The 17082-nt window shown below is 48.2% G+C and overlaps 1 protein-coding gene across 2 annotated transcripts in view; it reads right to left on the bottom strand.

The window, feature by feature from the left end:
* VTCN1 (V-set domain containing T cell activation inhibitor 1) overlaps nucleotides 1-15361 on the bottom strand; it is a 63523-nt gene extending 48162 nt beyond the window's left edge. Inside the window, exon 1 of one of the 2 annotated variants that reach the window (XM_053890715.1) lies at nucleotides 15238-15361. In XM_053890715.1, the coding sequence (XP_053746690.1) occupies nucleotides 15238-15269 (32 nt within the window). In that variant the 5' untranslated portion in view covers nucleotides 15270-15361. The remainder of the gene's footprint in view (nucleotides 1-15237) is intronic. The other variant, XM_019457987.2, reaches the window with a different exon arrangement.
* Between the last annotated feature and the right edge of the window lie 1721 nt (nucleotides 15362-17082).

Raw genomic sequence — 17082 nt, 5'->3', positions numbered from 1 at the left:
ACCAACAGGTTCTTTAGATGCATTTCCAAGGATGGTAACTATACGGTTGGTTAGGGGCCCCTGGGTGGCTCAGTCAGTTAAACATCCGATTTCAGTTCAGGTCATGATCTCACAGTTTGTGAGTTTGAGCCTGGCATTGGGCTCTGCGCTGACAGCTCAGAGCCTGGAGCCTGCTTCAGCTTCTGTGCTTCCCTCTCTCTCTGCACCTCCCCTGCTTGTGCTCTGTCTCTCTCTCTCTCAAAAATAGATAAACATTTAAAAAAAATAAAAAAAAACCCAACGGGATGGATTTCCAAGGATAGTAACTATAGTGTTGGTTAAAATTAGGATAGTAATTATGGGCAAATCATTAAAAACACCCACATGTCCAAGAACAGAGAAGTGAACAAGAGAATTAAGTTTCATTATAGAGGCACTACTATGCAGTGGTAAAGAATCACACTTCCCAAGAATATTTATTTATATGAAAAATGTTCACAAAACCAGTATGTAGAAAGTAGTTTCTAAAATAATATGCACTGTAGGGTATCACTTATTAAACATAGATACCAAGAAAAAAGACTGGAAGAACATAATAACGGTGGGTATCCCTCGGTTAGGGATGATAGAGATTTTGATAATTTTTTTCTTTTGTGCTTTTCTGCATTTTCCAAGTTTCCACACTAATCCCACATTACATTTGTAGAGCAAATAAGGGAAACACATTTTGCAAGAGAAAACACTAATTTCTTTAGGTTTGACCTGTCTTTTAGATGGTGGGCGAGCAGGCATCTTTCAAAGTGATGCTCTCAGGAAGCAGTTCCAACAGTTTCCTGGGTCAGCTGTTGCACTTTCAGAGGCAGAGCCAGGACCCAGCGAACATGTGCTAGAAGTTATACATAACCGGTCTGCCTTCCTTTATGTGAGCAGACATGTTCTTCATAACACAATAGGCTGTTCACAGCTGCCCTGCATGATGGTTCGAGAACAGCCTCAGCTCTAGGAAGCCCAGCTGGGCAGCACCAGGAGCCCCCAGAATTTTCAGAAAAATGAAAAACCCTTCCTTCATAGTTTGACACCTTTTGGGAATGCCAATGAAAGCCCACCATCCTGCAACTCACTTTTCTACAGTTGTACTTGCCTTAAGGGTAGGAAACTGGGAAGCTAGCAGGATCCTTTACACATATTAAACATTCTCTTACAGTCCCCATTTTTTCTGCCTCTGAAAATTAGCATTTACATCTTTATTAGAATAAATGGAATATGTTGGGGTCAGTATTAGGGAAACTATAATTACCTCTTTGCTAATTTGAGCATTTTGTTGATCTAGGAATTTGCCTATGAGAAAATGTCAACCTGGAAATATGAGAAAACAGCCAGATTTATCTTTTTTTCAGTTTTGGTCATGGTCAAAAGCTTTCAAAGTTTTGGGGTTTGTTTGTGTTTTTTTTTTCCTTTTAAAGATTTTATTTTTAAGTAGTCTCTAAACCCAATGTGGGGCTTGAACCCACAACCCCAAGATCAAGAGTCGTGCGCTCCACTGACTGAGCCAGCCAGGTACCACAACACTTTCAAAATTTTAGTCTTCTCTTAGAGTTTGAGCACAGTTAAGAAGTTTGGGGGGACCTCTTTAAGGAAAAGGTCCTTCTGGTACCTCAAGAGAGCCAAGAAGCTTATAGGTTTGCAAAATCAAAACACCTCCTTCTTATACCAATATCCCTTTTTGCTAACACTTAGAGTTTTACTTCTAAGGGCTTTTAAAGAAAGGCAGTGGCATTTAGGGTTTTGCACAGAGGCTCCTGGGGAGCTGGGCTCCAGAGCTCTTGACAGAGTACAGCCATCAAGCTCTTGGACCTAAAGGGATTGGCCTCATAAGGTCCAACTTGCCACCAGCGGGCCACCCCAACTTCCCTAGCTCCTCCAACCACCTGATCTTAGTATTAAAATAAAATAAATTTCTTTCTAAGAAAGAAAGAGGCAGATAGATCTACACTCTATTTTCAATTCCCTTTGTATATATTATATTCAACAGTTGTGACAATGGATAAGCGGTGAAATTTATGATCCCTTGCAGAAAGTGTAAGTAATGGGCCTCACAGAGTCCTGCCATTAACCAATGGCTTCCTGACCTCATCATTTCTCCTCATTCATTTGAAAATCATTCTCAAAAGTGACTTGATCTCATCTGCTCATTTTGCACGTCTTCTAATCTTCCCCCCAAGTATCCACCTTCACTTTCTCCTAGCACTCTCAGCCTTAATTTACTCAGCTGCAAAGTGAGAGGATAAAACCCAACATCTCCAGTTGTTGAGGTTAAATCCAGCTCATGCTGATCTCTCCAGATGCCACTCTGTTCCCTGCTCTGCCTTCCTCCTTGTCTTCCCATCTTGCACCACCTCCTAGGCCTTGCACTTCGCCTGGATGTTCTTTCCACTTCTCCTTGCTTCGCTAATTCCCACTCAGCAGCCACCTCCTTCAAAAAGTCTCTCTGACCATGCACCATAATCACTACCATCAACGCTGGGCTAGAAGTTGATTCCAAAGCATTCTGAAAGTGGCCTGCAGTGGCACTTTGCTTACTCTCTTATAACTGTGTGTTTACTTATCCATCTCCTGATACACGACTATAATCCTAGGATCTCTGTTGCCAGGTACAAAGTAGATGATCAAATAACTATTTGTTAAATTCATCAATAATGTATGTGGAACTTGTGGAACTGTATTGATACACAGGAAGAACCCAACATTGGAGGCCATGATTAAAGGTTGTGGGGCTTCTCATAGGGTGATCCCATGAGAAGGCCAACACTAGAATTGACATAAGTTGCTGTCTGAGAGATCCAGAACGTGGGGCTACATTCCTGATATGCACAGACTCTTTGAAGCTGGACCCAAAGGGAAATGGACAATAGGACATGTATGACCATTGCTTTTAATCCTTCTGTCTGTTTTTTTTTTTTTAAGTTTACTTATCTGAGAGAGAGAGAGAAAGAGAGAGAGAGAGAGAGCAAGTGAGGGAGAGGCAGAGAGAGGAGAGAGAGAATCCCACGCAAGCTCTGTGCCGTCCGTGCAGAGTCCGATGCAGGGCTTGAATTCACGAACCGTGAGATCATGACCTGAGCTGAAATTGCAGGCTTAACTGACTGAGCCACCCAGGCACCTCTGACCTTCTGCTTGTTTTAAAGTTCATGGTGTATGGGTCTTGTGTTGTTTTTTTTTTTTAATTCTCTTCTTGAAATGGGTGAGACAGCTTCTCAATTAAAGATGTAGACATGTCAAGCAATGCAAGAGATGCCTTAGGGCAGTTTTGGGAGGTCCATTTATTGTCATTACTTAACAGGAGAAATTAAGCAAGTGACTGGCATAAGATTACCCAATATAAATTTGGAAAGGGAAGTCAAGTCAGGACCCCCAGCTTCCAAATCCCACCCTCTTCCAATCTACCACGAAGCAGGAGAGAAGTAGCAATGCCCACACCCCTTCCCGTTGCTCTCAGAGCTCTCCGAATGCTAGTAAGACTATTTGACTTTTATGGGGAGAAGACAAAAGAGATATGAGGGCCTGCAAGATGATGTGGCCTGTTCAAGGCTTATCCGTGTGTGCTCTTTGGGCGAGCCTAGGTCAAAGGCTTTGTTTTCACTTATATCATGAGAAATCAAAAAGGCTTGTTGTTACCCTTCCTGGTAATTGAATGTTTGTAGCCATGCCCCTGACAGGCTAGGGATTTCCTTTGTAAGGGTGCTCACTCTAGACAGTTGTCTTCCACCACGGGACACAAAACTGTCAGGGGACCATTCAATGTCATTAGTCCCAGCAAGCCACGATTCACAACTTTGATTAACGCTATGCTGTCCTAAGAAAGCAACACCCTATCCTTCAACTATCATCTTCTACTTCCCACAGAGTCTTAGATAGTGCCTACCAATGCCTAACACCTGCTAGGTGACCAGAGGGGCTGACTGATGTCAAAATACCTAGTCCTTCCACAGAGGGTCAGTCACAGGTGGCCGTTAGGTAGCATATGAATGACAGAGAAGCCTGTTAGAGGCTCTCTCATGGAAAGAATTCCAGACAGTGGCATGGTGTGGGGGGCAGTGGAAGCACCGGGGGATCTAGTCCTGGCCAAGCCCCTGTCTCACTCTACTCTACCTGAATCTACCCCATCCAACAATTTCATTCTCTGTCATGGACATTTGGCTCCAGTGCCTGGAGAACAACAAACTCACATTGGCTATGTGCCCACGTTCTTTATAGAGCGTGTGTGAGATGCTCCCTGAGGCACCAGCAGCCAGGGCTGAGTCTCTTCTCTGCATCCAGATGTGCTTAACTCACCTCACTGGTGTAAGCAGATTAGATGAACACCTATGAACTGGGATGATGATAATACCCGGAAACGATGAACTAATTAATAATTATAATAATGAGAGGGCAGTCAAAATAATACCCATGTTTATTTAGTATCTGTCATTTGAGGAATATGGCATGAGCCATTGATGTCACCTCATGGATCCTCCCTACCCTTTAGGAGGGAGAGAAGGGCAGGAGTCAGTTACAAAAAAAGCTTATTTGGAAGAAGGTTCATCAAGGAAGAGCTTGACTGTATAAGGGGAATATCTGAAAAAATATGACTTTGGCTTTCAAAGACGGGCAGGCATTCCCTGGAAGGAAAACCCCATCCTGCTCTTTTTCTCCCGTGCTTTTGCTCAGGCCCGGCTGCTGCTTGCACACTCCCACCTTCTTGCACTTTTTTTCTATTCATGACTGCCGTTCTCAATTACCCTGGCCCATAGTTTCCCAAAGTGTGTCTGGTGTTTATTAATAAGTATTATTTTAAAAAGGATTACATTTTCATAACCTTGGGTCAATCGCAATCAAACAGATTTCTCTACCGTTAGGACGTGAAGATGCTAATATGCCTAAGTGAATGTCCCAGAGGAACACATATGAGGATGAACCATTTGAAATTGCCATTTCCATAGGGCAAAAGCCATTGAACATTGGCAATTTCATATGGTCCAACCTAATAATATTCAGCACTTCCAAACTTGCTCGACTGCAGGACTCTTCCAGGAAAAATTTTGTTGCAGCGTCAGTGCCCTTTAGACTCATTTGGGGAACCACGGTCTTAGGTACTTAAATACAGAGATTATTAGGGGCTTGAATCAAGCATGTTGCTTGGACCCCATGATGCTCAGACGTGACCAGATAATGGTCCAGGGGAGTGAGAAGACAGATGGGGGGATTCTGACAGGCGTTAGGGCTGTTTCCGGGAAGCGTGGCCCAATATGGCCATCCTCCTATCTAGCACTTGCTAGTACACAACTTACCCTATCATCCTTATGGGACTTCATCCCAACCCTGAAGCTTACGCCAGCCCCTTTAAAGGACAATTGTCCCTATGCCATTATATTTTGTTCCTGGGCCCTAAGACTTTTTAGCAGAGTAGAGCCAATCATCAAATATAGGACATGGGGGCACCTGGGTGGCTCAGTGGGTTAAGCATCTGACTTTGGCTCAGGTCATGATCTCATGGTTCCATGGGTTTGAGCCCCACGTCGGGCTCTGTGCTGACAGCTCAGAGCCTGGAGCCTGCTTCGGATTCTGTGTCTGCCTCTCTCTCTGCCCCTCCCCCACTTGTGCTCTGTCTCTCAAAAATAAATGTTAATTTTTTTTTTTTTTTTTAATATAGAAAATGAATGAAAGTCCTCATACCGGAGGCAGGTTTCCCAGAGGAAGATCCTGGTGGTTTCCAGTTGTGTGGGGGCAGCAGAGGGATGGCTACCCTCAGACTAGGCCCAGGCTTGGAGAAGCAGAGGTAACCCCAGGAGACCATACCAGTGCCACAGGGGAAGGAGGGTGGGAAGCACGGGTGGGGGTTAGGGAATCAGGAGAGTGTAGTACCATGGAAACCGAGAGAAGAAATCATGAAGTAGGTAGTGGGACATCTGTGTCGAATGCCGCTGTGAAAGTACAGAGAGGTCAACATCAGGTTTGGCAGGGACAGGAGCAATACCTTGGTATAGTGGGGACAAAACTGTGTCCTGCAGTAAGGATCTGCTAAGCGCTTTATATGATTTCATTCACATAATTCTCACAGTCTTATTATGCAGATTCTAGTATCATCCTCATTTTACAGATGCAGGGCCCAGGTACCGGGAGGACAAAGAACCCGCCCAAGGCCACATGGCTGGAAGGTGGCAGAGCTGGGATTGCACGCAGGCAGCCTGGCTCCAGTCTGCGCTAGGAACCACATCATACTCCCTCTCTGATGCCGCAGATCTCATCAGCAACCCCAGACAGCTCTTTCGACAAGTTTGCCAAGCAGGGAAAAGAGACATGGGGCGAGAGCTAGAGAGTCTGTGAGGTGAGAGAGGGTTTTCCCTTTAAGATAGCAATGCGCTGATGGGGACAGGGATGACAGAGGAGCCGAGGGGAGACTGAGGATGTTGGCTGGCGGAGGTGTTCTTGAGCAGGCGAGAGCAGAGAAAAAGGGCGCGGATGAGTGTAGCAGGTAGTTTTGGGAGTGAAAAGATAAAGGATACCTGTCTGCTGGCTCCTATTTTCTCAGTGAAGGATAAAGCAAGATAATCATCTGAGACTGGGGAGGGGAGGGCTTACAAGAGGATTGAAGAGAAGAGAGGTAGGAAATGGCCATTTCAGGTGAGGGTGGCAGAGAGCACAATGAGGAGGCCATAGGAAGCTAAAAGAGACAATTCAATACTTTAAATTTTATGGATGCTCTCTCCCTTTCTCAAATCTTTCATGGTTTTTAGTGTATGAAATTTTTCATTCTAAACCTGCCGAAAAAGAAAGAGGGGAAACCGTCTGCCCTTTCTCCCATTACTGCTGTGCTGGGAGCAGTAGGAATACATTTGGAAGTGATGGGCCAGTAAATCTGAAACGTTTCAGGCAGATGGTTTGGGATTGCGGAAAGCTAACATAAAGAGAAATATAACCTGGGTTTCTTACCTGCAGAAACTTCATGTTTTTCCCTTTGTTTTCATCAAGGCCCACCTGTCCCTCTTTAGAACATTTCTTAAGGAGAAATGTGGAATGATAAATGAGCCCAGGTGAAATTTATCTCTGTCCAGATGAAATCCTTGTGCTTTCCCTGAGGAACCACGGAGTCCAGAGAGAACGCTAATACAGGGCTTCTGGAACTTGAGCTCACGTCGACATCACCTGGATGGCTTATTAAAACACATTGCAGGGGCGCCTGGGTGGCTCAGTCGGTTAAGCGTCCGACTTCGGCTCAGGTCACGATCTCGAGGTCCGTGAGTTCGAGCCCTGCGTCAGGCTCTGGGCTGATGGCTCAGAGCGTGGAGCCTGTTTCCGATTCTGTGTCTCCCTCTCTCTCTGCCCCTCCCCCGTTCATGCTCTGTCTCTCTCTGTCTCAAAAATAAATAAACGTTAAAAAAAAAATTAAAAAAAAAAACACATTGCAGGGTGCCTGGGTGGCTCAGTCGGTTAAGCGTCTGACTTTGGTTCTGAGGGTCATGATCTCGCAGTTCATGAGTTCGAGCCCTGTGTCGGGCTCTGTGCTGAGCGCTTGGAGCCCGGAGCCTGCTTCGGATACCTGTGTCTCCCTCTCTCTCTGCCCCTTCCCTGCTTCTCTCTCAAAAATAAACACTTTAAAAAATGAAAAAAACAAAAACAAAAACAAACCACAACACATTGCTGGGCCTCACCCCAGGTTGTGATTCAGTAGGTCTGGGGGATTGGTAAGGGGGGGTTGTGTGTGATAATTTGCATTTCTAACAGGCCCAGGTGATGTCACCTCTGCCGTCAGGATACTGAACCCTGAGTATCATGGGGTATGTTGCCACCTCAGGGGGCCAGGGATTTTTCCCGGATCTCACAGAACAGGGACTAGAAAAGAAAGTGTTTCCAGTTGACTGAAATCCTAGAACAATTCAGACACTGAGGTCCCTTAAACCCAGCTGCTACTGTCAGACTTGCCATTCGGCTCCCTATCTCCAAATCACTTAATTATTCTGTGAAAACAGTGGGAGGGAATAACTGAGATAACTCATACACCCAACCAACCGTTAACCCAAGCAAGGTGCTGCTTGGAAACTTTCACGTGCATTAACTCATTTGGTCTTGACAACAACTCTCTGACATAGCTTCTGTTATGAATCCCAATTTACCGAGGAGGAAGTGAAGACACAGAGAGGTTCAGTAACGTACTTGAGGTCCCTCGAGCGAGGGGGTGGAGGGCTGGAATATGAACACAGGTCAGACGAATTCCAGTACCAACATTTATCTCCACATCTTCCTATGTCAAAGGTAAATATGGAGGAAGCTTTGGTCTCTCAGGTCTAGGGACTTTGCTGTTTGGTCAGTCGTGGCTGGCTGGGGTCCAACGGAGTTTTCAGCTAGGGACACTGGACAATATAGGCTTATTGTTGTACCCATGTTTTAAAAACTGCATGACCCATGGGCAAGTTGCACAATTTATTAGCTTGGCAATAAAACGAGGGGGTGTACCGTCTGAATTGTCAAGCTCTGAGAGTATGTAATTCTCACTGAGTTTCAGTCACTTCTTCCTCCTGAGCTCACTCGCCTAGAGCAGCTACTCAAAACAACACAAACCAGGGGCCAACAGTCCACAGGCTCCTGCCTGTTTGGAGGAAGCTCCTTCCTCGGCGGTTAAGAACCCTGGCAGTCACTTGCCCCTGAGGATGTGAGTTTTGCCAGTGAGGAGCTGGGGTTTTTTAAGTGGCGCGAGATGAGGCAGAGCTGAGTAGAAAGACACTTTCCTAGTAACAGTTGGCATAGAGGTCTAAGTGGGAACTAGCTGGTTCCTGCCATTGGCTGGCTGGGGGACACTGAGCAAATCTTCTTGCCTCAACACTGGCATCTTTGAAATGGAGATAATCAGGACTGTGGGGTGGGTTAGCTAATTAACCATTACTTAGTGCTTGGTCAGATCTCCATAGCTCCAGCTGCTCCCTGAAGGTTGTGGCTCCTGATGTCAACAGTGCCTCATCAGGAAGATGTAGATGCTGAGCTTGTATACCCAAGGGTCTCCCAACTCACCTTGTCTGCTTTCATGCTTGATACTGGGAAAGCCAGACATATATTCTAAACCGTAGTCATCCTCAGGTTGAGAGAAGGATTACGTGTCAGACTCATAGACAACAAAGTGAGGTGGGCTGGATTTTTTTTTTTTTTTTCAAAACAAGATTCTAGAAAACTGAATATTCTCCAGAGTGTTGTTAGAGTTAACTGTCTTTAAGAGACCCCAGTGGCAATTTATCCAAGTGTAGTCTCCCTAGAACACCTATTTAAGGGATGGGAGAGCCAGTGGCGTCACGGAGTTGAGGTTAACAAGTTCTTATGGAGAGCCGGTCACGGACCGAGCATTGTAGAGTGGCAACTAATGACTCTAGCAATAGCTAACATTTATAGAGTTCTTAGGATGTGCCAGGCACATAATCATCACGTGTCATCCCCATGGCACTAGGAGTTAGGTACTACTGTCACCCCGTTTTAGAACAAGGGAAATTGAGGCTCACAGAAGAGAAGTGTTCAAGGTGGCAGGAGGATTTGAATCCAGGCAGTCTGATTCCAGAGCCCCGCCGTGTAGCCATGGTGTCACACATGGTGGTGCCCCCACACAACAGTGAACAAGGTGAAGGCCAGACCCTCGAGGGGCTAAAACCCTACTGAGGGAGACAGATGGGCGCCAGGAACAGAAATTCATCAACATGGGCAACCGCAAACATAAAAGGGGCAGTTAACAGCAGCTAGAAAGATCCAGGAAGACCTCGAAGTGGAAACGCCATGTGAGCTGAATGGAAAGAGAGGGGCAGCAACACAGGTGCCACCTGTTTAAGTCTTTCTTCCGATGTGCAGTTTATCTCATTTTCTAACTTCCTGTCCTGTCCACGGGGATGGGCCCTGAAGGCCCCCAGACCTTAGGTTTTGTAGGTTCAGAGGGTCTGAAAGTTGGGCAGATCTCCTATCTCAGTGGGGTTTCAAGTGTCAGCATGGCCTGTGCTGAGATCCTCCCCAAGCCAGACCTTTCATGATTTTCTCATCGGGTGAACTTTCATTGTGTTGCCAAGCGCTGTTTTCCCTGGCCACTAAGGTCCGGTAGGTCTGAGCCAGCCACCAGCTTGAAAACTCAGGGACAGTGGGAAACGAAGCCTCCAGAGCGAAGCCCCTTGAGCTGCTTTTGTTCTGGTTTCCCTTATTTTCTGTTTCATGTGCCTTCTTCTGGTAAAAAGATTCCTGCTACTTCTGCACCCAGTAAATTCCTTCCTTGGACATGTCTTCATCACTCTCATTGTTGCTGGTGATTTCCCCCAGTCTTAGAGGCTCCAAAGAGTTGACTTCAGATAGAAGAGTCAGAATAGGACAGATGAAGAATCTAGGGAAAAAGAAGGAAGGAAAGAAGGGTGGGAGGGAGGGAGAGAATGTTGGTGGGGAGGAAAGCGGAATAACAATTTGAAATCTGTGCCAACTGGGCCTCACTTCTGCTACAGTTGTGTCTCTACTTTCTGGAAAGAGAGCTACCAGGTGTCATAGCAATCTGATGTTCTCTGCTGACCGTGCACACTCAGAGCACCCGTGAGCCCTTCTTCAGGCTCGACTCAGAGGGTCCCTGCCCTTGCTTGACCTCATCTGCATGCAGGATCTACTTGGAAGCCTGCCCTCTTCATTTTCTGGGCAAAGCCATGTGAGTTTCACTTAAATGCTGCATAGGCCATATTTTTATCTGGATTGGATCTCTCCGTCAGTGCCAGACTTTACTGAGCCTGAATGACACCGCTTCCAGCCCTGGGACCTCTATGAAACTTTGCTCTGTTGACATCCCTGAGACTTGTCCATCCTGGTCTCTTCCTACCTCTTCCACTGTGTACTCGAAGCTCTTTCTTTGACTCATCTTCCTTTGCCCACCCATAAAAGTTAGTTTTCTTTAGCTCACTTCTTTAGCTGGCTCCTTGCCCTTTCTCTCTCTCTACGTGTTCTCCTTAGAAGGAATCCCAGGTGACCATTCCCTCAACTGCTCTCCAACTGCTATCTCCAGCCCTCACTTCTCCCAGTTTCATGCCTTCTGCTGCCTGTTGAGCATCTCCAACTGGAGGTTCCAGGGGGCCCTCAAATTCAACATGTACCAGAGTGAAACAACTCTCATCTCTCCTCGCTCTTCTCCAACTCACTCTGTGCGATCCAGAAACGTGGGGCTCATGCCCGGCTCCGCCCTTTGCCTCATCTACTCCTACTCTGTACCACCCTACCTGCCCCTCCATTCATTTTTCATATATTACTGATTTTAAGTTCTAAATGTGTCTGGAATTGATTTTCCCCTCCAGATCCCAGCCATCATTCTCCACTTCAGGTCTTCGTTATCCCTTATACTTCTGACAGCAATGGCTTCCCCAGTTTCTCCTGGCCTCCAGGCTCACTGCCCTCATATCCATCCTCTATGCTGCCTCTGGAATAACCCACCCAAGATGAAAACCACCATGATTCCCCCTGCTTGAGAGCCTTCATTGGCTTCTCATCACAACAACAAACTTTGAGCCTGACAGATAAGACCCACCATGACCTGGCCCTGCCTCTCCTGCTTCATCCCAGTACCCCCTGCCTCATGCTTCTTACTCCGATGATGAGAGGAGAGTAGCTGGTTCGTGAGTTCTATTGTATTGTATTGTATTGTATTGTATTGTATTCTATTCTATTCTATTCTATTCTATTCTATTCTATTCTTTCCTCTGCACAGAGTGTCCTTCCTACCCTTCTTCACCAGGATCACACTAACTCATCCTTCAAGGCTTTGCCCAGCCATCACCTGGCTCAGGAGACCTTCCCTAAGGCCTCAGATTAAGGAAATGCTGCTGTTGCACACTGCCTTATTGTCTCATGGCTTATGAACAGCATACTGGAATTATCTGTTTGGGAGTCTTTCTTCTCCATTAGGCTACAATCTCATCAATGTCTTAGCCGCCTTTGACCCAGTGCCTAGTCTGATGCACACAGAAGGTATTGAGTTAATGTTGTTGACCATAACATAACCCCTTTGAGCTGGGGCCATGACCTTTCTACCCTTGAACTCCTAGCAGGTACTGCACAAATGCTCCATAGGCAAATGCTGTGCCCACTGTCAGCTACAATGGGAGGAGGGGAGAAAAATTCTGATCACACAACACTGAAATAGACCAAGGTCAGGTTCAGCAGAAACTGCATATTGGTATTCCATCCCTGAGTGGCATCCATTTTTGAGCATGAGATTTGAAGGTATTAAGCTCCCTGGTAATTATTTAAGAGAGAAATCCACCGGGTCTGCGGAGGTTGGCAGGCCCTCTCTTACACTCCCCCACATCACCAACGGTCATGATCGCCTCAATAAAAGGAATTATTATGAATTAAGAAAATTATGGCAAAGAAAGAGGGTTCGTTAGGGCCAAGGGTGGGATGAGTTCTCCAGCCCCTGCTTCCCACTGAGCCTGCCCACTGGTCCTCTTCCTGGTGGCCTCTTGGCACAAAAGATCTGCTCTTGTGACTTGTCATGGCCTTTGCAATTGCAGAGCATGAATAGCTAATGAGGCATGCTGGGGCCAACAAGAGGAGCCTCTGTTGATTCCCTTGGGTCTCTAAAGGGTGGGGGAACATGCATTTTGAACACCCACCTCCTGCTAATCCTCCAGCAAAACCAGTCAGGCTGGTTGTAATGTATTATTAGAAAGCCCACACATCCATCCTTGGAACAACAGACCCACTTGTTGCTAGAGGAGTGTTTCACATCTATGGAACCAGAACGGAGGAATGGGGGTGGAGGAGGGAGAGCTGGGACAGGCGAGGTGAGGCGAGTCTGAGGGGAGGGTGGAGTGGGGGCAAGCACGGCCCAGAGGAGACAGCTTGGGGTTCAGAGTTAGGTAGAGTGGATTTAAATGCTGCCCTGCCTCCTGCACACTGTGTCGCCTTGAGCACATGGCTGAACTTCTCTGAGGTGATAATGAACTCTCACAGGCTCAGATGAGGATTAAAGGACTTCTGTAAGGCACCTAGCCCAGGGCGTGGAGATAGAAGGTGCTGGCAAAACACCAGTTCCTCTGATGTAGGTGCTTCCTGGGACATTCTTGCAGGGCAGAAAAGCCTGAAGGGAAGCTCTCCACTACCTGCTCCTTCCCCTGGGAGTAAGGCATGGGGAGGTGAGTGCTGTCTGACAGCCTTGTTGACCACACAGAGCCCGCCCCCCAACCCCCCCCTCCCCCCCCACTGCAGGACTGGCTATTCCAGAAGGACCCAAGTGAGGGGGCTATCATTTTTTTTAAAGGAAAGAATTTTCTTTTTTTCTTTCCTAAATTTTTTACAATGTTTATTTATTATTGAGAGAGACAGAGACAGAGACACAGAGTGCGAGCAAGGGAGAGGCAGAGAGAGGAGGAGACACAGACTCCGAAGCAGGCTCCAGGCTCCAAGCTCCAAGCTGTCAGCAGAGACCCCAACGTGGGGCTCGAACTCATGAGCAGTGAGATCATGACCTGAGCCGAAGTTGGATGCTCAACCGCTCAACCAACTGAGCCACCCAGGCACCCCTAAGGGAAAGAATTTTCTAGGCTGCCGCTGGGAAGTAACATTCTCTCAGCCTCTTCACAAACTTCCTTGTTAATTTGAGCTTTCCTTTCCTCCCTCCCTCCGTCCTTTTCCTTTCTCTAAAAAAAAACACCTAGAAATCAGAGGATTGGTCTCTCCAACGACCCCTAGAGTCCTTGTGTACCAGTCTTCCCATCTTCCTAAACACCATCATGAGTTATGAGGGACATAGAATCATCAACCCTTTCAGGAAAACCCTTCCTTCACTTTCCAGCTCTTTCTTTCCAGAAAGGGAAGTGACGTTCTGAGGGAAAAAGAGGCAACTAGAGGTAGCTAAGTGAGAGGAGGAAATGTGAGGGGTGGGCTTTCTTTTTTCCTCGTGAACCCTGCTCCTCCTCTCAGCTCTGGGCCTTCCATCCTGTCAGCTCTATGTGCCTACTGCATTTTATACTTCCCTCTCATGCCTCCCTACTCTTTCTTTCAATTAAAAAAATTTTTTTTTTTTTTAATTTTTTTTTTTTCCAACGTTTTTTATTTATTTTTGGGGACAGAGAGAGACAGAGCATGAACGGGGGAGGGGCAGAGAGAGAAGGAGACACAGAATCGGAAACAGGCTCCAGGCTCCGAGCCATCAGCCCAGAGCCTGACGCGGGGCTCGAACTCACGGACCGCGAGATCGTGACCTGGCTGAAGTCGGACGCTTAACCGACTGCGCCACCCAGGCGCCCCAATTAAAAAATTTTTTTAATGTTTATTTATTTTTGAGTGGTAGAGCAAGACAGAGACAGAGTGCAAGTGCAGAAGGGGCAGAGAAAGAGGAAGACATGGAATTCGAAGCAGGCTCCAGGCTCTGAGCTGTCAACACAGAGCCCTACGCCGGACTCAAACCCATGAGCCATGAGATCATGACTTGAGCTGAAGTGGGATGCTTAACTGACTTCATGACCTGAGCTGAAGTCGGAGGTTTAACTGACTGAGCCACCCAGGTGCCCCTCCCCTTTTCTTTCTTTCTTTTCTTTTCTTTCTTTTTTCTTTCTTTCTTTCTTTCTTTCTTTCTTTCTTTCTTTCTTTCTTTCTTTCTCCTTCCCTACTCTGCCCCAGTCCCCAGGATGGGCAGACCTGGGCCTTAGCAAAGACCTGCTTTCTCAGCAGCAGCATCTCGGGTCTCGTCTCCTGGGAACCCCCATGACAACTAGGGACCCCATCCTGCAGCTGGGAGTGGAGGAGGGGTGTTGGTGTGGTTTACTCAGCAGTACTGGGAAGTCACGCCCACAGAGAAGGGTCACAGCATGCTTGCCTGCCTCATCCTGGGGACCAGATAGCGTATATAGCACCTTCACATCCCATCCAGCATCAGTCACTGGCTCCCTGCCATCCCAGCAAGCAGCCCCACACAGCCCTGCTCGGTGCCCCACAAGAGCCTTGATGTCTCCGTGGAGCTCTCGGCCCGATGCATACAAGCCTTGATCCAGAGCTGCCTTGGTGGGGGGCCCGGCCGTCCATGGCAGAAAACCAGCCTCACCCCAAATGGGTGCCCTGAGTGGCTGGGGCGTGATGTTAAGTCAAGTCCAGTTAGGCTCCCGCCAGCACAGTGCTGGAGCAGATAAGGGTATAGGTAGAGTCCCGTGGGACAGCCCAGCTGTCGTCAGCACTCCCCAGACACCTCACCCCTGTCCCCTTCACCAGGAAGGAAGGAGAAGAGCACACTACCTCCAGAAGATGGTCTGCCCCAGGGAGGCCATGGCCGGGGGAGCGCCCCTTCCCGCTCGTGTAGGGAGCCCGGTGCGTGGAGCTGCCGCCGCCCTCCCGGTGCCGTGACTCACAGCAGGCTCTAGCGCGCCGGCCTTAAATAGTGTGCTCAGGCCGGGAGTGGTGCGTGCGGCCCGGGCGGTTCAGGTATGAGGAAACAGCGCTGCTGGGCAGAAGTCCCTGCAGGCACACAGGCTGCCCGCACCCAGCCAGCCGGGGAGGCCATGCACGCAGGGTTGCTTTCCAGGCCTTGACCCGGTGAGCGGGCGACAGGGGAAAGCTTCCCAGGCCCCCCGCTTCAGGGCTCGTGCTCAGCACACGTCTTTTCCTCCTGATGCTGGAAGGGAGCACTGGGCATGGAGATTTAATCTCCAAAGAAGAAAGGGACTGGAACAGCTCAAAGTGACTGGGCTCTCCCAGGACGCTGGGAGGCTGGAGTCCTTATCGCTGGGGGCAGCCAGTGCTCAGACAGAGGCCCGTCACCACCAGTGGGGTCTCTCGAGGGAGATTCATGCCGAGGGACCTCAGAAAGGCTGAGGTCGGAAGGACGAGGGCGCTGAGCTTGTCACTGAGGACTGAGCTCACCTTGGGCCCCTGAGATAGCCCAGCTAGGCGGGCTGACCCCTTCAGGCTCCCTCTCGGTGAAAGGGTGAGAGGGCCTGCCCTGTCGGCCTCACAAAGGACCCTGACTGGCATTGCACCGAAGCTTATTGCCGAGTGGGTGAGAAAAACCGATCTCTGACATTGTGCCCAGCACTCCGATTTCCAAGGAGACGGCAAGTTCTTAAGGCAGAAGCTCTTTCTCGTGCTCTCTTCGTATTGTGCCATCCATCCCCTCCACACCCTGGAGGAGTGCCCTGGAGAGTAAACATCCACTGACTGGCTGACCGGTTCACCAGCTACTGCTTGGCCGACTGTGTTTACTTCAGGGTAAAGCACCCCAGGATTTCACCAGCATGGAGTATGCCCGGGAAGGAAGGGAGAACCAGGTGGTGGCGGAAAGACAAGAGAGAGTGTCACTTAACAGCGGAGAGAACTTTAAAGTCACCCAGAGCCAAGTCCTGGGTTTGGTTTTTTTTTTTTTTAATGTTTATTTATTTATTTTTTGTGATCTCTATACCCAACGTGGGGTTTGAACTCACGACCCCGAGATCAAGAGTCTCATGCTCTTCTGACTGAGCCAGCCAGGTACCCCCACATCCTGGGTTCTTAATTAATCACACAACCCGGGACAAATGACCTTTCTTCAAGGCATCTCTCACTGGACTGGAGTGAGGAGTCCATGAGAGGGGGTCCAGGCGCCTTCCCAGAGTAAGTAAACCAATGAAACGGTTCTTCCCAGGTCTGGGAGGCTGGGCTAAGTGGGTGCGGTGGTTTCTATAGCTCCTGTACATCTGGCCCCACCCCAGAGGCACAAGGTTTCTGCCCAACTCCTCAAAAAGCCTTAAAAAGAGCAGTCTCACCTCAAACACCCTGGAGCAGGGCCACTGAGTCTGTGTCCTTCAGTGAGGTAATCACTGCAGGATGGGCTAAGACGGCCCTGGAGGAAAAACCGGGCCAACCTCCCGGAGGGTGACATTTAGTGACCAATGGACAGCTTCTGTTGGGGGGCTGGCTAGAGGCCAGGGCAGACCCCAGCAGGCAGGGGTCCAGAGCTAAGAGCATTCTGTGGCCTCTGAAGAAGTAGACATTGCTCTGGTTCTGACTCTGAAGCCTGAAGAGCAACACGTGGAAAACAATGGAAAGATCTTTGCAAAGCGACCGACCGATATCACAAAATGGTAGAACAACATGAACTTGTGGGTG

Source organism: Panthera pardus, unplaced genomic scaffold (assembly GCF_024362965.1).
Source record: "Panthera pardus isolate Hobbes unplaced genomic scaffold, ASM2436296v1 HiC_scaffold_11, whole genome shotgun sequence".
Taxonomy (NCBI): domain Eukaryota; kingdom Metazoa; phylum Chordata; class Mammalia; order Carnivora; family Felidae; genus Panthera; species Panthera pardus.
The sequence above is the reverse complement of the archived record's forward strand: the minus strand, read 5'-3'. Positions and strand labels throughout refer to the sequence as shown.